Here is a 19,056-nt window from a genome sequence, read left to right on the forward strand (position 1 = left end):
GCCGCCACTTTGACACGTGCTGTATTTTACACTAGGGAAACAAACAAAGATAGTATAAGAGTTAAAAAAAATACAATCAAAAGAGCTCAATTCATCACATTGGATCATTTTTTATACAAGTTTATCAAGGAGCTTTTCACCTGAAGTATGTTGAGAGGCTTCAGCACCCCCGCAATCCTTGTGAGGCTGACCGGTACAGAAAAATGAATGAAAAAGTTTGAAAATGATAACCGAATATTTAAACTTAATTTGTCCGCAAACTGATTTGCAAAAAAATAAAATAATAATCCTCTTATAAGGATAACTTTGTTCAAATCGGGAAAAAAGACTTGTTTTTGTTTTTTGTTTTTTCCTCGGTATTATCAGAGCCACAAAATCAGGTGACTCGGCTTGCATGCAAAAATATGCGATCGATTTTATTATGTTATACGACGCCAAACTAGGTTTTAAAAGGATTTTTTTGTTCAACTTTTGTTGGAACGTCCACAGGGTAAATGTGACTTTTAGGTGCTTAGTCTAAATGGCAAAGACAAGTGCCGTGAACAACTGTGTGACAGAATGCGGCCTCCTCTGGTCCGGAGAACACAAGGACTGCATTGTGACCGGCCCGGGTCTTTGCATTCCAGCACTCAAAAAAAAAAAGCAGCTGTATGACTTGTCCAAGTATAAATATCACTACAATTTAACTTGCGTGACAATAGACCGTCTGTGGTCAGTGTCAGATTACTTCCGGAATAGCCGAGATAGCCGCTATTTTACAGGTTGTCTGTGATTTCCCACTACGTTACACAAATCTCGGTGATTTCAAAAACTTGACCATTTGTGCAGCAAAAGGCGACAAAGGGAAAGCGTGTCAACGTTAATAGCCAGTTTTAGTCAAGATAGCTGACGGGGCGGGATAATATTAGGCTAACCGCTAACTGTAATGTCAGAGGCGCCACTGTAAGTAGCTTATAGCGCCAATAAATATAGCACTGAGGCCGCTTTAACAAGAGACCCACACAGGTCAGCGACGCCTTCGTCGCCACATTAACTGTATAGACTGTTCATAACGGTTTAAAATCTTTTAATTAACTAATGTAAAAAAATCTGGATCACAATATAATAATCCCTCAAATATCGCGGGTAATGTGGACCAGACATGGCCGCGAAAAACGAAAAACCGCAAATTAGGATCACTCATTATAACTACTATATCGTCTTCCCTCGATTATCGCAAGTTCACTTATTTCTCAATTTTTTTCTGCTATTATTATTTTTAGTTCATAAAAATGTGAAAATCCACGCTGAAACTTGTACAAAAAAGATTTATGTTATAATACTTTTTAATAATACGATTTTTCAGTTATCGCAGCCATGTCTTGTCCACATAAACCGCGATATTCGAGGGATTACTGTACATATCTTCACGTCTATACAGAAATACAAGTACAATTATCAAAAAGTGTATATTTATTAAATATTAGAGCTATTGACATGTCAAAAGACTCTAATGTATTAATATCTAAATATAATGTATCTTTAAATACTATACTCAGTTAAAATACTTCCTCTATGCTTGATATAAATTAAAAAAAAATGGTAAATGGTAATTTTAGTCCAAGTCCTTTGTCTTATTGTGGCTATGGGTCCATTGTCCGCGATATTCAAGGGATTACTGTAATGCAAATATTCTCTAATTCCGAGCAATTGCACTTGATTTACTTTAGCGAATCAAAAAAAAAATACGTGGCAGACCAAATTTGGGCTCTGAAAGCTGTTCCAAAAAGGAAGGAATAGATTTTCACTTTTTAATTGGTTAGGAATATTATTATTCAGTTGAAAACATCTGTAATGTACTAATATCTAAATATAATGATTTTTTAAATACTGTACTCAGTGAAAATCCTTCCTCTATGCTTGATATAAATAAAATAAAAAAACAGGTAAATGGGAATTTTAGTCCAAGTCCTTTGTCTTCTTATGGCCATGGGTCCATTGTCTGCGATTTTCTAGGGATTACTGTAATGGAAATAATCTCTAATTCCGAGCACTTGCACTTGATTTACTTTAGTGAATGACAAAAAAATAAAGTGGCAGACCAAATTTGGGCCATGAAAGTTGTTCCAAAACGAAGGAAAAGATTATTTTCACTTTTTAATTGGTTAGGAATATTATTATTCAGTTGAAAACATACATAGGGGATTTTGAACTTCCCCTTATGATACCTTGAACTACATTGCAAGTGGTTAAAAACGCTACTTTTTTTGTTAAAGGGGACAACACATAGGGACAATAGCAGAAGTGCCAAAAGGGCACAAGACCGGCGACAAATGAAAGTCCCATCGGCCGTGATCCGCCAAAGCCTCCGGACAAAGCGCACCTGCCCGTCAGCACTGCGCCGAGAGCAAATAGAATTAGCTCCCCTATCCTCTCCAGAATAGAAGCGGACAATGGAGCCCGTGGAGCGAATCCCGACGTCGGGTTTCCGACCAAAGCGGGCGGCAATGAAAGGCTCCGACGTCGCTCCCATTCACGGAGGTATGAAAATGCTTCCCTAAGCTCGAGGTTTGAGGCTTGTGCAAGCAAAGTCGGGACAAAAGGCAAAATCCCTTCCTGGATCAACCAAGAGTTCAAACCCGGTGCGTTGGGGTACAGAAAAAGGTCTCCTGGTGGAAACGGGAAGTCCAAAACGACACGAAAACATTGGCGTGGAAGTTCGAGTGCCGTCTGACAACATATCGGCGCTCTCTGCGCAGATTTCTTGGAAAAGCAAGACGAAAAGATGTTTCCTGTTTTCTGTTTTCCTTCATTAAGGTCAACTTAGCTTGGGGTTTACGGCAGTGGTGTCAAACCTACGGCCCGCGGGCCAGAAGCGGCTCACGAATGGAGTGCAATCCTGCCCGTGCGTGGGGTTGTTGTTCCAGACAGATACAGTAATACCTCGACATACGAGCAATTTGAGATACAGGTAAAATTTTCGAGCAAATATTTATCTTGAGATACGAGACAAATTTTGATATACGAGCATACAGCGGATGCGAGAGGCTGCTCATAAGAACATCATGGGTACTGTCTTTCTGGTCACAACTCTTTTGTGTAATATCTCTACGAGCACTGGGCGGAGCGTTGCATTATTTCAGTGTTTTTTTCCCCCCGTTAGTCAGTGCGAATGGCGGAGCGATAGCTAATACGAGAGGAGTATACTACTTCTCGTTGGCAAGTGGTCATGCGTTATCCTATTGCGAGGACATTTGTTTGCATCATTTTGGGAATATTTTGAAGGGGATACAAAATCAAACAACCCTCGATAGGTTGCATCTGAAAGTCAGGGTGGAGGCGGGGCCAATAGAGCCAACCCGGGAGAAGAAAGGTATCAAAATTTAAAACAAAATTAGAATTAAGTTTAGTGTAAAGTTAGATCAAATTTATTTTTGAGTGGGTCTGCATCGTAATCTAAGTTCATTTAAATTTGTTTATGTTATGTTACGAGCGCGTTGCTGTGCAAAAAGTTGTTCATTTGCTCCTCTCATTCAAAATGCATTGGATGCTTAAATCCCCAAAATACAGCATTACACGACTGGATTTTTTCTCTTTTAAACAACAACTCTAAAAAAAACACTTTTACACATAATAATGTGCTGTTTTGCACTAAAATCCCAGCCGTTTCTCCACTTCAATCAAATCAAATATGTACTCTCACTTTTTTTTTGCTCTTAATACTTTGTAGCTAAACCATCCAAGACAACGCGAGAACAAAAGGGAGGACGTCGATGAAAACGGCAGCCCCGCTTGGACTTCGTAAACTGAGATCGGTTGCAAATGTTGGAATTCCTCGGCTCTAATAATACCGTGGCCCCGGGGTGAAAGCGACCCTTCCCCCAGCCTCGCCTGTCGGGAGATGTCGCCGCCAATAACCCACGGCGGGAGGGAAAGAGGCTCGCTCTGGGAGGCCGACGTCGCTCAGGTGTAGACGCGTGACGTAGTACGGTGGAAACAATCAGCTGGTGACGAGTCGCGACTTCAGCGCGCACGGACGGGGGTGCTGAATCAGCCTGTTGGTCGGGGGGATAGGCTAAAGGAGAGACAGGAATTTTGCGGAGCAAAGCGCGTATTTTCACGGTGACACAGCTGTGGCAGATGTCAACAAGTGGGTGGAGAAAGCGAGGCGCTGCTTTTTAATGGGGAGGCTTTGCCAAGCCAGCAAAAAAAAATGACAAAAGGACAAAAGTGTATGGCTTTCTTTAAGGGAGGAATTAAAAACGTTCCAATGTCGCCGGGGCCCCAGAAAGTGATGTTATTCAATTGATTTGACAATTAATTTAAAATAAAGATATAGCCTGAATGAAATAGCTTATTTTTGTGCCCATGTAATTTTTCGTCATAACAGGAAATTATTGGGAAAATTCCTTGATTTTTTTTTTATTCTGTTCAGGCAAATTGTATAGAACTAAAAATATAAAGGGGAATAAAGATAAAACCTATGCAGTTTTTCAATAATAATAAAAAAAAAATATTATACAATATTCAGACTTTTTAACAGATTCTAAGAACTTTAATAAATATTTATATGCTCTCAGAACTAAAAATATAAAGGGGAATAAAGATAAAAACTATGCCGTTTTTCAATTTTTTTTAAATGATATTATACAATATTCAGACTTTTTAACAGATTCTAAGAACTTTAATAAACATTTATATGCTCTCCAACATAAATGTTCATGTAGGAATATTTTTTTTGTTAATGATTAGGACATTTTCCCCCAATTTCGAATGAAAAATAGTTTCTATTTAATAAAATGTATGATGTTCTGAAAAAATAATACAGTAGTTATAGCTACCATTTTTATTCTGACAAAAAAGTCACCTATCCAAATCTGGGCCACACTGTTACTATTACTTTTAAGTTTGTTTGTTTTCGTTCTTTTTTTTATTTCGTTCTTTTACTCCATCATTTTAACAATTTTAATACTATTTTTCTGAAATATGTCATACTAATATGCTTTTAGTTTAGGATTTCCACATTTTCACTTGGATTTTTTAATTTAATTTCCTGCATCTTGTTTTGTTTTATTAATCCTTTCGAACGGAAATTTCAGCTTCAGGAGGTTTAAGGCCAAAAAATTTCTTTAATTTGCCCAAAAAACACTGCCATCACCAAATATATTTTCTTACTCTGTCCATAGATCAATTTTTGTGTACTATAATCATAAAATAATGGCCATTTTGAAGAAAATCACCCTCCCATTCAAAATGAATTTAACGTCTATCGTCATGGCAGGAAATGAAGAATAGAACCGATTATGAAATCATTGGTGTCCCTTTTGTGTCAAAAAAATCGTCTGAAAGATGACTTTTTTTTAGCAGGAATCTCGCCGGTTTCACCGAAACTCCAAGTAGCGACAGCTCATATTTCCCAGGTATCAAAGATAACACGAACGCCGCACCCATACTAAATCCAACATTAATAACAATTTCCTCTTAATTTCACCCGCAAAACATACCGTTGTCAAGACGACGAGTCCATCGGAAGCAAAGTTTGATGGCGTGGAAAAATAAAAATAACCACAGTACGGGATCGCTCCTCCCCTGTTTAGCCCAAAAGTGGGTGGTTTCGATCACACACACCGAGCACAAATGTTCGAAATGGAGTGTTTTCGAGTGTTTTAACTCACCAAAGGATGTCACAAAACACGCGAGTGGATTTAAGTCGATTTAAAGGTGAATAAGAAGGTGGGATGCGTCCGATAATGGGTGCACGGATGTTTTCATGTGTACTCTGTGGATTCGGCGACATAGCTACGCGATGCTAACGTTAGCTTAGCCTCTCTGCGACACGACTGAAAAGCAATACCCATTGGCTTGGGAAAAAGACGCTATAAAGCGACGCGATCGCGATCTTGTTGCGTTGCAAAAGGAAAGTCTGTGATGAATTCAAAGGGTCGATTGGAAGGAAGTAAAGGGAAAAGACGCATCGCTTACCAGCTCAGGCGTCCACCCTCTTTGACAGCGAATCTCCTGTCTGTGACGAGAGGGTCAAGTCCAACGTAATAAACGTCGACACTTCCCGCGAGGCTTTCAACAATAAGAGTATAACCGGAGGTGTCTGATTTTTATCCTGTTTATAAAACAGAATTTCGTTCTGTTAAATAATACTTTGTTCTGTGTGCGATTTAATAACGAAAACAATCATTTCGAATGTGTGTAGAAATAAATTAAAATAAGGAAGTACACGTTTAATTAAACGATTTCTATAAATACTGAGCCTTTATCGCCCTCTAACGTTGGAACAAAGTCATTGCATATCATTTACTGTGCATTCTTTAGATAAACACTCCCTAGGGGGTGCTATAGTCCACAAATCCAGTATTGAGAATACATTTGGCACCTGACCTCAAAGCTATTGCTAATGCTAGCAGTTTTAAAATTTCAGTGTGAAAAAATAAATTTGTATTTTTAAAAAAATGGATTCAAAATTACACCAACATATTTCGTCACAGTGTCAAAGTATATTTTCCGAGCATTACCTTCTTGACATGTTTTTAATTTTTAACTCCTAAAGATCTGTAATCCATACTTTTCAAACAGCAATGAAAACATGGCAAAAAAACTCAACCAGTACAAATAATTTAATATAATGTGATAAAACGAAACATTTATTAAAATTAAAAGTGACTTTCACACCCTTTAATATACAATATTGAAAATGTAATAATTTTTTTTAGCATTTATTTTGTATTTTTTTCAAATGTTTGATTTTTTTTTACTTTGGGGAAAAAGTTCAACCAGTATTTTTACTTTAATCGTTACCATACTTGTATACTTGACTGCCAAGCGTGATTATCTCTGCCACCTGTCCCAAATATATATCTAGTGTGAAGGGGAAGGGGGCGTGACATAAACATGGTAGGAGGAGCCCTGTTGGCCTTTCAAAAGACTTTGGCACTTACCCTCTGGACCCCACTCGGCCCACCTCCCTCCGGCACTCCGCAACATGGGACTCACACAGGACCCCGTTTTCCAGCAACTGCAGGAATGGTACTCGGCGCACGCCTTGAACCTCAACATGAGGCACTTGTTTGAGGGCGACAAGGAAAGGTTCCACAAATTCAGGTACCCTTGACGGCGTTCCTCGTTGACTCACTCGCTCACGAGTGGCCATTTTTGAGTTTGTCCTGATACCAAACCTGAAAAAAAATGAGTGGAACATATACTTCAAAATATTGTTTTGAGTCTGGAGTACCCCTTAAAGGCAATTTAGGTTCTTTCTAAACCCCAATAGCCAAACTGAATGGAAGCTCTCCTCTCATCTCATTTTTTAAACTGCTTTATCATCACTAGAGGGTCGCGGGGGGTGCTGGAGCCCATCCCAGCTGCCTTGGGGCCAGAGGCGGGGGAAACTCTGAATCGGTGGCCAGCCAATCGCAGGGCACAACAAGACAAACAACCAATCACTCATAGCTAGAGGCAATTTAGAGTGTCCAATCAGCCAACCATGCATGTCTTTGGAATGTGGGAGGAAACCGGGGTACCCGGAGACAACCCACGCAGGCCCCGGGGAAAACATGCTAACTCCACACAGGTGGTCCGACCTGGATTTGAACCCATGTCCCCAACTGTGAGGCTGACGCGCTAACCACTACTACTTGAAAAAAAGCTAATATGGCTATGCAACCACCGTGTAATTGAAATAGCTTCAATTTGCTAGGTAAGCTACTCAAAACTATAGTCTTGTTAATTATGAAAAGGTAGCAGAAAACCAAAGAAGTTTATTTTTTGCAAGAATGTTTCATCCTGGAATGACTGTGATATCAGATGTCGCGTTAGCTTTTGCTACGAATCCCATTGTCCAACTGTTTTACGTAGCCTAACACTGCAGACCGAAGACGGAGATATCCTGCTGGACTACTCCAAGAACCTCATCACCGATGAAGTCATGAAAATGCTGATTGATCTGGTGAGTCGTACTCAGCACAATTGGAAAATGACTGAAACATTGTCATTCACTGCCTTCCTGGCAAAATGGCGACCAGTGAGTTAAACGTAAAGTGTATTTTGTCTTGGGCAGGCCAAGTCGAGAGGCATGGACGTAGCCAGAGAGGCCATGTTCACCGGAGACAAGATCAACTTTACGGAGGTGCTGCTCACGTCATGATGTCATTCCGTTTTTTTATGTGTGGAAAGTGAAATTTCAAGACAATCGAGATTCGGCGACTATTTCATTAAAGGACAAATTTGCCCTGGGATTAGCTGGTCACCGATTCAGGGTGTCCATAGTTGGCTGTGATAGGCTCCAGTTCAGAAATCTGAATACCATACCTGTCAACCTCTGCCGATAACTGCCCTTATAAATGATTATGATTCCCCTTACAAACCCCCCAAAAACCTTACAAACACCGTACGACTCGATAACTGCCCTTATAAATGATTATGATTCCCCTTACAAACCCCCCAAAAACCTTACAAACACCGTACGACTCGTACGGTGTTTGTAAGGTTTTTTGGGGGTTTGTAAGGGGAATCATAATCATTTATAAGGGCAGTTATCGGCAGAGGTTGACAGGTATGGAATACATATGTGAATATGCTACAGGGACGCGCTGTTCTTCACGTGGCACTACGGAACCGTTCCAATACACCCATAGTGGTGGACGGTAAAGATGTGATGCCGGAGGTTAATAAAGTTCTGGACAAGATGAAGAACTTCTGCCATGTGAGTTCAATCCTATATTAAGAATTATGATTTATTATATTAAGAATCATGATTTCAACTGCCGGTGTTTTTGCAGAGGGTTCGAAGCGGTCAGTGGAAAGGCTACACGGGGAAGACCATCACCGACGTTGTTAATATCGGAATCGGGGGATCGGATCTTGTGAGTCAAATTTTCATCGCACAAACTGAACTGTTGAATCCAAATGTCCAGTTCTCATTTGTTGGGGATTGCTACAGTCAAATCTTTAGGTACCGTATTTTCTCGCATATAAGCCGGATTTGTAACTAAAAAAAATGATGACTGAATCAAGGGTACGGCTTATGTCCGCACAAGACTTGCTATACTCTTTTTGGATTGGATTGGATTGGATTGGATAACTTTATTCATTCCGTATTCGGGAAATTTCATTGTGGCAGTAGCAAGAGGGTGATTAGACAGAACAACAAAGCAAAAGCACAAAGTACAAAGCAAATCAAAGTAAATGGGATCATTGAGAATCACCAAATCAAATCATTACAACAGAAAAGCAGCAAAAACACAAAACGAGCAAGAGTGGACGGTAGATGTCGGCAAAGTAATATTTACTATTTGTTGGTTATTTGCTGTTTTGCGGTGAGAAAACAACCATTACTGGATACATTAATTCCTTATGATATTGACCCTAATAATGTGCTTTTGATTCATAGAGTATCTCAGAAACACCATATTTCTTAAGATTTTTCCTTCAAAGTAACAAATGTGTACTCCTATTAAAACCATGAATATGGACGTGAAAATTGTGAATCAGGGGGCGGCTTATACGCGAGAAATTGCAAAATTAAACGATTTTAAGGCCATTTTAAAGGTGCGGCTTATATGCGAGTAAATACGGTAGTTTAAACAGGGCTTTAAGATTGGCTTTCATAGCTGTCCACTATTTGAGGGAGCAGACAAGTGTAGGCTGAGAATGAAAGTGTTTCCTGTCCTCTTCAAAATGTCCAGATAACAACTTGCTAGGTAGCTTGCCGTATAAGCTAATCTATGTTTGTGCTCTGTTTTGCATCTGTTAAGTGGGAGGGACCTCCTACTGGATGCAAAAAGTTTCTACTAAGTCAAATGAAGTCCACCAAACCTTGAATATTTCTGACATTTTGGGATTTTTTCATGTAAATTTGACTTGTATCTTGAATCTGTGGAACGGTAGGGCCCCCTGATGGTGACAGAAGCCCTGAAACCATACTCCAAGGACGGACCCGCCGTGTGGTTTGTGTCCAATATCGACGGGACACACATCGCCAAGACCCTCGCGCAACTCAACGCTGAGACCACCCTCTTTATCATCGCTTCTAAGGTAGCTACAAAAGTCTTTAGTTTTCTTCTATGTTGTATTCAGCAATAATTGGTAAACAACAATCAAAAGTTGAATTGGTTTATCCAATAGGATAATGGTAACATTTGTATGATATGCTTTATTTGTGAGTTACAATATTTGGTGGAATCAGAGTAACAGGGTGGGAAATTTGTACTGTTAGCATTTTTTCTGGAGTAGAAGCTAGCTGTTACTCGGTGATAATTATCTTATTCTGATCATATCGTACAATGAGACATCAAACTGAAAAATAGAAGCAAGAAAATAAACCATCCCTTTGCTATATTGTTACATTGCTTTATACTATGCTAGGCTACGTTACTTTATGTTGCATTACTCTTTCAATGTTTTCAATTTTTGAGATTAGATACGTTGATTCATCCCTTATTCGGGAAATTTCACTGTCACAGTAGCAAGAGGGTTAGAATACAGACACAGGAAAAGACATTGTAGACATAAACAAATAGGTAATAAGTAAGTTAATAAATAAAAAATGAATAAATAAATAAATGAATAAATAAATACATACACACAAATAAATACAAAAATAAACTAACTAACAAACACACACAAACAAACAAATAAATGAATAAATAAGCGTGTTGTCCATGATACTATATAATGTCTATTAAAACTTTGATTAATTATAATAAATATTTAACTATCTCTAAACTTTTTGGTATTTATTTCAAAATATTTTCAAGTACAAATTTTCTCTCAGAATCCCGTTTCCTCAAAAACTGCACATTTGAGTAGTTTTTCCGATGTGGATTATCAAATGACCTCCAATTCTGGAATGACCCAGTTTCCCGTTTTCACAAGTAGAAAAGACAGCTATGTCTTTGACGACCATTTTCTTTTTTTTTTTGTCAGACCTTCACCACTCAAGAGACCATCACCAACGCCGAGTCGGCCAAAGCATGGTTCCTCGAGCACGCAAAAGACGTACGTGAGCGCAAGCATTCTCGTCTATTTTTTAGCGCACCCCAAAAAAACGTACACTATTTGGCCATTTTTCCGCAGAAAGGTGCCGTGGCCAAACACTTTGTCGCTCTGTCCACCAATGGCGTAAGTCACACACACTGATCTGAATCTGTTACCGGGGAGGTTCCATCTCATCGACTTCTTGCCATTTTATCTTTCAGCCCAAAGTAAAGGACTTTGGTATCGACACCGAGAACATGTTTGAGTTCTGGGACGTGAGTGCTCTTTCCGCCCGGCTATATTTACGGCAGAACTTTTTGAATGCAGCTGCCGAGTAATCAGAGGCCCTCCCCTCGGTTATTATTGGTGGTGACCTTCTCCCTTGCAGAGGTTATCGTACAGGCCGGCCAATAGATAAAGGTCATAGCATAGAGCTGTGTTCCGTTGCTATTTTCAGGGCGGGTGCTACAATATGGCTTTTATGGCTATCTTGTGATTTGAGTTGAAATGCATTTTTTAAATGGTGATATGTTTTGTCCTTTCAGTGGGTTGGAGGGCGCTTCTCGCTGTGGTCAGCCATTGGAATGGCCATCGCTTTGCACATCGGTACGTAGGGCCGCAGATATCGACGATTTCATTGTTCGAGGAATTTATTTCTGAATTATTTCAGATCATCGAATAACAAATGCCTGACATAATCATTTTTGAGGTAAAATAAGTCCTCATGGTTGCAATAACATTGATTCTGGCGACAAAATTGCGGGCAGAACAAAAATTTTATGCTCTATGTGAGCTTATTACCATCATGCACAGTACATTTAATGTGCATTCTATACCTCTGTTCAATTCATTTATTAATACAGAATGCTTAATGTTTTTTTTGACAAATCATGTTTGGCTGTTCTGATACACTACATATAGATATATATAATTGTGAGGTCAAATCAAATCAAAAGCCTTTATTGTCGTTATACAACAGCTGTGCATAATGAAATTAGGCAGCTGTTGTATAATGACAATAAAGGCTTTTGATTTGATTTGATTTGACCTCACAAAAGTGTAGCAGAACAGCCAATCATCATTTGTCAAAAAACATTTAACATTCTGTATTAATAAATGAATTGAACACTTAAATGAACTATTTACGTGTGTAATGCTTTTAACATATTCCCACCGACACAAATTGAGAATAAATTACACAGCATGTCAAAAGTAAGCACATTACCTTAACTAGCCGCTATTTTGCCTAGCAAGTATAATATACATGAACCGTATGTACTAGCATACCAATTAGCCACTCGCAACTAGCGCTCTGTATGTACTAGCATAGCAATTAGCCACTCGCAACTAGCGCTCTGTATGTACTAGCATAGCAATTACCCACTCGCAACTAGCGCTGTAGTATGTACTAGCATAGCAATTAGCCACTCGCAACTAGCGCTCTGTATGTACTAGCATAGCAATTACCCACTCGCAACTAGCGCTAGCCTAGTGCTAACCACTAATTAGAATATTTAAACAAGCACAACCCAAACAAAATATTTTTTATGACTTCTCTAACAAAACATAGTTTGTCAAAATAATATATTAGAGCATAATTAAGCATTAAGGCGTTACCTATAACGTGGTATGTTATAGTTAAGTATGTCATACTTACCAGGGCATAACATGAGTATTCACTCGACGACCACAACTCTTCACATCAACATATAAGCACAATTCTTTGTCCTAACAAGAAAGAAATTAATTAGACATCGATATTAATCATATAATCCTAGTTTTATGTGATTTATACATGACATTTCATACCAGAAGCTTGTTCTGCTGATTCCAGATGCTCATGGGAGGAGCCTCAAAATGTGCCGAGTTGAGTTGTCATATTTTCTGTTGCCGCCAGAGGGCACTGTATCCTCTCTAACCAAGAAAAATATAAACAGCACTTCCAAAACAAACCATTATTTTGCAACTAATCAAACGATTTTCCAAAGCAGCAAAATTGAATTCGATTTTCTAATCGAAAGACTCGATTTAATCATAGTTAATCTGGCTATTCAAAGGGCCAGGAGACTGTAAATCATTTTTCAAAAAAATTATAATAATTATCTAAATAATCTAAAACATGTACGCAGGTTAAATTTTGAAACATACTTTTCTCTTGGTTAGGCTTTGACAACTTTGAGAAGCTTCTATCAGGCGCTCACTGGATGGTAGGTGTCCGAATTTACTCGCGGAGAAATCCCTGGGCACACCCGCACAATTTCCCTTCTGCAGGACCAGCATTTCCGCACAGCTCCCCTGGACAAAAACGCTCCGGTTCTACTGGCTATGTTGGGTATTTGGTACATCAACTTCTTCCACACGGAGACCCACGCCTTGTTGCCTTATGACCAGTACATGCACCGCTTTGCTGCATACTTCCAGCAGGTTAACTCCCCCAAAAAATACATTTTCTTGGCTTTAAACGTTCATTTTCATACGTTCACACCGCTTTTTCCCACACAGGGCGACATGGAGTCCAACGGCAAATATGTCACCAAGCACGGCGCACGGGTAAATTACCACACGGGTCCCATTGTATGGGGCGAGCCTGGCACTAATGGCCAACATGCATTCTACCAACTTATCCATCAAGGTACTTGGACCTGAAAACAAAATATATGTAACGTATTTTCACTGCATAAAACGCACAGTTTGAGAGCGCGCAGCCATGAATACTCAGTTTTTAATAGATCTAAAACAATGTTTATTTTAGCTTTTTTTAAATATATTTTTAGATTTTACAAAATGATTTTTGAACTAAAAATACAGAAAATATTGATTAAAAAAAGACAATTATTAATTTAAATGGGGGAAAAATCAGGAAATTTAATATACATCCATACTCTTTATTTTAATTTGATCCTAAAACAGAAAGTCGGCACTCATGATTTACTTTCCCGGGCCACACAAAATGATGCAGCTGGCCAGATTTGGCCCCCGGGCCGCCACTTTGACACATGTGATGTAAAAAGTGGGTGTGTTTCGTTTACCTATTTGGACCACTAGAGTGTAATAATGAGTAGACTGTTTCAAATGCAACACTTGAATGATAAAGGAAAAGAACATAGTATTTTGATACCGATATAGACGTTACGCCCTCCGAAGGAAACCATAACTACAATTATTTTGTGTTTGTCATTAAGGAACACGCATGGTGCCGTCCGATTTCCTCATCCCGGCGCAGTCCCAGCACCCCGTCAGGGACAACCTCCATCACAAGGTAACATAACAGTCTTGGCAACAGCTTTTCGTCCCAGAAGAAGGATTTATTTCAAATAATACTGCTTTTTGGCAGATCCTGATGGCCAACTTCCTGGCCCAGACGGAGGCCCTCATGAGGGGGAAGACCACCGAGGAGGCCAGGAAGGAACTGGAGACCAGCGGGCTGACTGGAGACCATCTGGAGAAGATTCTGCCGCACAAAGTTAGCTATAAACACCCACCATAGTTTACGTTCCATCCCCTGTTGTCGTCTTGTTGTCTTGCTAGGTTTTCCAAGGAAACCGGCCCACCAATTCCATCATCTTCAAGAAACTGACCCCGTACATGCTTGGTGCCCTCATAGGTGAGAGAATATTCATGACAAGAAAGGGGCAATCATAATTATGGGATGTTTTATTTTTTTTATAGCTATGTATGAGCATAAGATCTTCATCCAGGGTTTGATGTGGGAGATTAACAGCTTTGACCAGTGGGGGTGAGCGTTATATTTTTCTTATTTACCAATATTACTATGAATATTTTTGACTATAATTTTTGTCGTTTGTGGGTAGGGTGGAACTGGGAAAACAACTGGCAAAGAAGATCGAGCCGGAGCTGCAGGACGCCGTGGAGGTCCATTCGCATGACGCGTCCACCAACGGACTCATCAACTTCCTCAAGAAGAATTTCGCCTGAGCTTCTTGCTCTCGTCAAGATTGTCGTTATTAATAACAATTTCCACGATAAGCACTGTGCACGTTTGTACCATGTATTGAATAAAAGATAAACTTCATATTTGGGTTTGCAGTTGACTGTTTTTGCTAGGTGCAAGCAAATCATCACAAATTTTATTTATGATTAATCAAGTTGAAGATTCTAATTACACTTAAAAACAACCAAATCAAATTAAAATACTCGAAAAAATATTTTTTCCCCAATAAATAATTCAAATTAATTGACAGTTTGGTGATACGTACTCACTTGCAGTTATTACCATGTATGTGTAATACCGCTTTGAATTATGTTAAATATTTCACACTTAAACATCATAAATTCACAGCAACAACAAAAAATATAGCAAAAAATGAAACCACGAATCTTCCAAAATTGGCAAAGCAAATTCTTCCCAATCGTTAAAAAATTCAAGGAAATGTGAAGAAAAAGAACTCCCCGTCGGGGAATCGAACCCCGGTCTTCCGCGTGACAGGCGGAGATACTGTCCACTATACTAACGAGGAAGGTGAAGATTTGTGGAATACTTAAGGTTTTGTATAAATTGCAGTACCCAACCTCTGCGTTTTATGCGGTTTGTGTTTTTTTGACTATACTACTACGTATTTTGTTAATGAACACATTTTTGTGTTTTTCTTGAAGAAAAATATATATCCTAACGAGGAGTTTCAAGAATCGCATTCGACAGTTACCCGGTGAGGAATATTTCAATTTTATGCGTGAATTAAGATTTGTTTCGATTACCTTTATGCAGCAGATGCGAAAAGAATTTAACTCCCCGTCGGGGAATCGAACCCCGGTCTTCCGCGTGACAGGCGGAGATACTGTCCACTATACTAACGAGGAAGGTTGCCATCATTCAACAACAATTAGCTTTGGAAGAAAGCTATTATGTACTAACTGGTAGAATACAGTGTTGTGTGGCAGAAGAGAAAAATTATTACTCCCCGTCGGGGAATCGAACCCCGGTCTTCCGCGTGACAGGCGGAGATACTGTCCACTATACTAACGAGGAAGGTTGCCGTTTACCAACGACAATTGGCTTTGGAAGAAAGCTATTATGTACTAACTGGTAGAATACAGTGTTGAGTGGCAGAAGAGAGAAATTATTACTCCCCGTCGGGGAATCGAACCCCGGTCTTCCGCGTGACAGGCGGAGATACTGTCCACTATACTAACGAGGAAGGTTGCCATTCTTCAACGGCAATTAGCTTTGGGAGAAAGCTATTATGTACTAACTGGTAGAATACAGTGTTGTGTGGCAGAAGAGAAAAATTATTACTCCCCGTCGGGGAATCGAACCCCGGTCTTCCGCGTGACAGGCGGAGATACTGTCCACTATACTAACGAGGAAGGTTGCCATCATTCAACAACAATTAGCTTTGGAAGAAAGCTATTATGTACTAACTGGTAGAATACAGTGTTGTGTGGCAGAAGAGAAAAATTATTACTCCCCGTCGGGGAATCGAACCCCGGTCTTCCGCGTGACAGGCGGAGATACTGTCCACTATACTAACGAGGAAGGTTGCCGTTTACCAACGACAATTGGCTTTGGAAGAAAGCTATTATGTACTAACTGGTAGAATACAGTGTTGTGTGGCAGAAGAGAGAATTTATTACTCCCCGTCGGGGAATCGAACCCCGGTCTTCCGCGTGACAGGCGGAGATACTGTCCACTATACTAACGAGGAAGGTTGCCATTCTTCAACGGCAATTAGCTTTGGGAGAAAGCTATTATGTACTAACTGGTAGAATACAGTGTTGTGTGGCAGAAGAGAAAAATTATTACTCCCCGTCAGGGAATCGAACCCCGGTCTTCCGCGTGACAGGCGGAGATACTGTCCACTATACTAACGAGGAAGGTCGCCGTTTACCAACGACAATTGGCTTTGGAAGAAAGCTATTATGTACTAACTGGTAGAATACAGTGTTGTGTGGCAGAAGAGAGAAATTATTACTCCCCGTCGGGGAATCAAACCCCGGTCTTCCGCGTGACAGGCGGAGATACTGTCCACTATACTAACGAGGAAGGTTGCCGTTTACCAACGACAATTGGCTTTGGAAGAAAGCTATCATGTACTAACTGGTAGAATACAGTGTTGTGTGGCAGAAGAGAGAAATTATTACTCCCCGTCGGGGAATCGAACCCCGGTCTTCCGCGTGACAGGCGGAGATACTGTCCACTATACTAACGAGGAAGGTTGCCATTCTTCAACGGCAATTAGCTTTGGGAGAAAGCTATTATGTACTAACCGGTAGAATACAGTGTTGTGTGGCAGAAGAGAAAAATTATTACTCCCCGTCGGGGAATCGAACCCCGGTCTTCCGCGTGACAGGCGGAGATACTGTCCACTATACTAACGAGGAAGGTTGCCGTTTACCAACGACAATTGGCTTTGGAAGAAAGCTATTATGTACTAACTGGTAGAATACAGTGTTGTGTGGCAGAAGAGAAAAATTATTACTCCCCGTCGGGGAATCGAACCCCGGTCTTCCGCGTGACAGGCGGAGATACTGTCCACTATACTAACGAGGAAGGTTGCCATCATTCAACAACAATTAGCTTTGGAAGAAAGCTATTATGTACTAACTGGTAGAATACAGTGTTGTGTGGCAGAAGAGAAAAATTATTACTCCCCGTCGGGGAATCGAACCCCGGTCTTCCGCGTGACAGGCGGAGATACTGTCCACTATACTAACGAGGAAGGTTGCCATCATTCAACAACAATTAGCTTTGGAAGAAAGCTATTATGTACTAACTGGTAGAATACAGTGTTGTGTTGCAGAAGAGAAAAATTATTACTCCCCGTCGGGGAATCGAACCCCGGTCTTCCGCGTGACAGGCGGAGATACTGTCCACTATACTAACGAGGAAGGTTGCCATCATTCAACAACAATTAGCTTTGGAAGAAAGCTATTATGTACTAACTGGTAGAATACAGTGTTGTGTGGCAGAAGAGAAAAATTATTACTCCCCGTCGGGGAATCGAACCCCGGTCTTCCGCGTGACAGGCGGAGATACTGTCCACTATACTAACGAGGAAGGTTGCCGTTTACCAACGACAATTGGCTTTGGAAGAAAGCTATTATGTACTAACTGGTAGAATACAGTGTTGTGTGGCAGAAGAGAGAAATTATTACTCCCCGTCGGGGAATCAAACCCCGGTCTTCCGCGTGACAGGCGGAGATACTGTCCACTATACTAACGAGGAAGGTTGCCATTCTTCAACGGCAATTAGCTTTGGAAGAAAGCTATTATGTACTAACTGGTAGAATACAGTGTTGTGTGGCAGAAGAGAAAAATTATTACTCCCCGTCAGGGAATCGAACCCCGGTCTTCCGCGTGACAGGCGGAGATACTGTCCACTATACTAACGAGGAAGGTTGCCATTCTTCAACGGCAATTAGCTTTGGGAGAAAGCTATTATGTACTAACCGGTAGAATACAGTGTTGTGTGGCAGAAGAGAAAAATTATTACTCCCCGTCGGGGAATCGAACCCCGGTCTTCCGCGTGACAGGCGGAGATACTGTCCACTATACTAACGAGGAAGGTTGCCATCATTCAACAACAATTAGCTTTGGAAGAAAGCTATTATGTACTAACTGGTAGAATACAGTGTTGTGTGGCAGAAGAGAAAAATTATTACTCCCCGTCGGGGAATCGAACCCCGGTCTTCCGCGTGACAGGCGGAGATACTGTCCACTATACTAACGAGGAAGGTTGCCGTTTACCAACGACAATTGGCTTTGGAAGAAAGCTATTATGTACTAACTGGTAGAATACAGTGTTGTGTGGCAGAAGAGAAAAATTATTACTCCCCGTCGGGGAATCGAACCCCGGTCTTCCGCGTGACAGGCGGAGATACTGTCCACTATACTAACGAGGAAGGTTGCCATCATTCAACAACAATTAGCTTTGGAAGAAAGCTATTATGTACTAACTGGTAGAATACAGTGTTGTGTGGCAGAAGAGAAAAATTATTACTCCCCGTCGGGGAATCGAACCCCGGTCTTCCGCGTGACAGGCGGAGATACTGTCCACTATACTAACGAGGAAGGTTGCCATCATTCAACAACAATTAGCTTTGGAAGAAAGCTATTATGTACTAACTGGTAGA

The 19,056-nt window shown here is 40.4% G+C and overlaps 2 protein-coding genes and 17 non-coding genes across 22 annotated transcripts in view; 1 reads left to right on the plus strand and 18 right to left on the minus strand.

The window, feature by feature from the left end:
- Positions 1-12,823, minus strand: part of garre1 (granule associated Rac and RHOG effector 1) — a 33,658-nt gene extending 20,835 nt beyond the window's left edge. Inside the window, exons 1-3 of one of the 4 annotated variants that reach the window (XM_077587766.1) lie at positions 12,775-12,823; positions 12,623-12,693; positions 6,930-7,166 (exon numbers count right to left, since the gene is read on the minus strand). The gene's annotated coding sequence lies outside the window, so the exon portion shown is untranslated. Of the gene's footprint in view, positions 1-5,483; positions 5,605-5,654; positions 5,913-5,961; positions 6,056-6,929; positions 7,167-12,622; positions 12,694-12,774 lie in introns of those variants that run through there. The other 3 variants (XM_077587794.1, XM_077587785.1, XM_077587775.1) reach the window with 3 other exon arrangements.
- gpib (glucose-6-phosphate isomerase b) lies at positions 6,916-14,998 on the plus strand. The gene is made up of 18 exons (XM_077587803.1): positions 6,916-7,092; positions 7,846-7,936; positions 8,048-8,116; positions 8,573-8,692; positions 8,769-8,852; positions 9,877-10,023; positions 10,915-10,986; positions 11,065-11,109; positions 11,187-11,240; positions 11,511-11,571; positions 13,129-13,172; positions 13,237-13,389; positions 13,468-13,597; positions 14,148-14,224; positions 14,300-14,428; positions 14,494-14,569; positions 14,635-14,701; positions 14,778-14,998. The coding sequence occupies exons 1-18, from the start codon at positions 6,974-6,976 to the stop codon at positions 14,899-14,901; spliced, it is 1,662 nt and encodes a 553-aa protein (XP_077443929.1). The 5' UTR covers positions 6,916-6,973; the 3' UTR covers positions 14,902-14,998.
- A 373-nt stretch (positions 14,999-15,371) lies between these two features.
- trnad-guc (transfer RNA aspartic acid (anticodon GUC)) lies at positions 15,372-15,443 on the minus strand. Its single transcript has one exon. It is a non-coding gene; the product is annotated as a tRNA-Asp (tRNA).
- Positions 15,444-15,711: 268 nt separating this feature from the next.
- trnad-guc (transfer RNA aspartic acid (anticodon GUC)) lies at positions 15,712-15,783 on the minus strand. The gene has a single exon. It is a non-coding gene; the product is annotated as a tRNA-Asp (tRNA).
- Positions 15,784-15,880: 97 nt separating this feature from the next.
- On the minus strand, positions 15,881-15,952 carry trnad-guc (transfer RNA aspartic acid (anticodon GUC)). The gene has a single exon. It is a non-coding gene; the product is annotated as a tRNA-Asp (tRNA).
- Positions 15,953-16,049: 97 nt separating this feature from the next.
- trnad-guc (transfer RNA aspartic acid (anticodon GUC)) lies at positions 16,050-16,121 on the minus strand. Its single transcript has one exon. It is a non-coding gene; the product is annotated as a tRNA-Asp (tRNA).
- Positions 16,122-16,218: 97 nt separating this feature from the next.
- On the minus strand, positions 16,219-16,290 carry trnad-guc (transfer RNA aspartic acid (anticodon GUC)). Its single transcript has one exon. It is a non-coding gene; the product is annotated as a tRNA-Asp (tRNA).
- Positions 16,291-16,387: 97 nt separating this feature from the next.
- trnad-guc (transfer RNA aspartic acid (anticodon GUC)) lies at positions 16,388-16,459 on the minus strand. The gene has a single exon. It is a non-coding gene; the product is annotated as a tRNA-Asp (tRNA).
- Positions 16,460-16,556: 97 nt separating this feature from the next.
- On the minus strand, positions 16,557-16,628 carry trnad-guc (transfer RNA aspartic acid (anticodon GUC)). The gene has a single exon. It is a non-coding gene; the product is annotated as a tRNA-Asp (tRNA).
- A 435-nt stretch (positions 16,629-17,063) lies between these two features.
- Positions 17,064-17,135, minus strand: trnad-guc (transfer RNA aspartic acid (anticodon GUC)). The gene has a single exon. It is a non-coding gene; the product is annotated as a tRNA-Asp (tRNA).
- Positions 17,136-17,232: 97 nt separating this feature from the next.
- Positions 17,233-17,304, minus strand: trnad-guc (transfer RNA aspartic acid (anticodon GUC)). Its single transcript has one exon. It is a non-coding gene; the product is annotated as a tRNA-Asp (tRNA).
- Positions 17,305-17,401: 97 nt separating this feature from the next.
- trnad-guc (transfer RNA aspartic acid (anticodon GUC)) lies at positions 17,402-17,473 on the minus strand. The gene has a single exon. It is a non-coding gene; the product is annotated as a tRNA-Asp (tRNA).
- A 97-nt stretch (positions 17,474-17,570) lies between these two features.
- trnad-guc (transfer RNA aspartic acid (anticodon GUC)) lies at positions 17,571-17,642 on the minus strand. The gene has a single exon. It is a non-coding gene; the product is annotated as a tRNA-Asp (tRNA).
- A 97-nt stretch (positions 17,643-17,739) lies between these two features.
- trnad-guc (transfer RNA aspartic acid (anticodon GUC)) lies at positions 17,740-17,811 on the minus strand. The gene has a single exon. It is a non-coding gene; the product is annotated as a tRNA-Asp (tRNA).
- Positions 17,812-17,908: 97 nt separating this feature from the next.
- On the minus strand, positions 17,909-17,980 carry trnad-guc (transfer RNA aspartic acid (anticodon GUC)). Its single transcript has one exon. It is a non-coding gene; the product is annotated as a tRNA-Asp (tRNA).
- A 435-nt stretch (positions 17,981-18,415) lies between these two features.
- On the minus strand, positions 18,416-18,487 carry trnad-guc (transfer RNA aspartic acid (anticodon GUC)). The gene has a single exon. It is a non-coding gene; the product is annotated as a tRNA-Asp (tRNA).
- A 97-nt stretch (positions 18,488-18,584) lies between these two features.
- trnad-guc (transfer RNA aspartic acid (anticodon GUC)) lies at positions 18,585-18,656 on the minus strand. The gene has a single exon. It is a non-coding gene; the product is annotated as a tRNA-Asp (tRNA).
- A 97-nt stretch (positions 18,657-18,753) lies between these two features.
- On the minus strand, positions 18,754-18,825 carry trnad-guc (transfer RNA aspartic acid (anticodon GUC)). The gene has a single exon. It is a non-coding gene; the product is annotated as a tRNA-Asp (tRNA).
- Positions 18,826-18,922: 97 nt separating this feature from the next.
- trnad-guc (transfer RNA aspartic acid (anticodon GUC)) lies at positions 18,923-18,994 on the minus strand. The gene has a single exon. It is a non-coding gene; the product is annotated as a tRNA-Asp (tRNA).
- Between the last annotated feature and the right edge of the window lie 62 nt (positions 18,995-19,056).

The sequence above is a fragment of the Stigmatopora argus genome, chromosome 2 (assembly GCF_051989625.1).
Source record: "Stigmatopora argus isolate UIUO_Sarg chromosome 2, RoL_Sarg_1.0, whole genome shotgun sequence".
Taxonomy (NCBI): domain Eukaryota; kingdom Metazoa; phylum Chordata; class Actinopteri; order Syngnathiformes; family Syngnathidae; genus Stigmatopora; species Stigmatopora argus.

Excerpts from the sequence above, each read along its gene's own strand:
- gpib (XM_077587803.1), top strand. The coding sequence starts at position 6,974 with ATGGGACTCACACAGGACCCCGTTTTCCAGCAACTGCAGGAATGGTAC. Across the intron at positions 8,117-8,572 it reads ACAAGATCAACTTTACGGAG|GGACGCGCTGTTCTTCACGT; the intron begins GTGCTGCTCACG and ends AATATGCTACAG. Across the intron at positions 11,241-11,510 it reads ACATGTTTGAGTTCTGGGAC|TGGGTTGGAGGGCGCTTCTC; the intron begins GTGAGTGCTCTT and ends TTGTCCTTTCAG.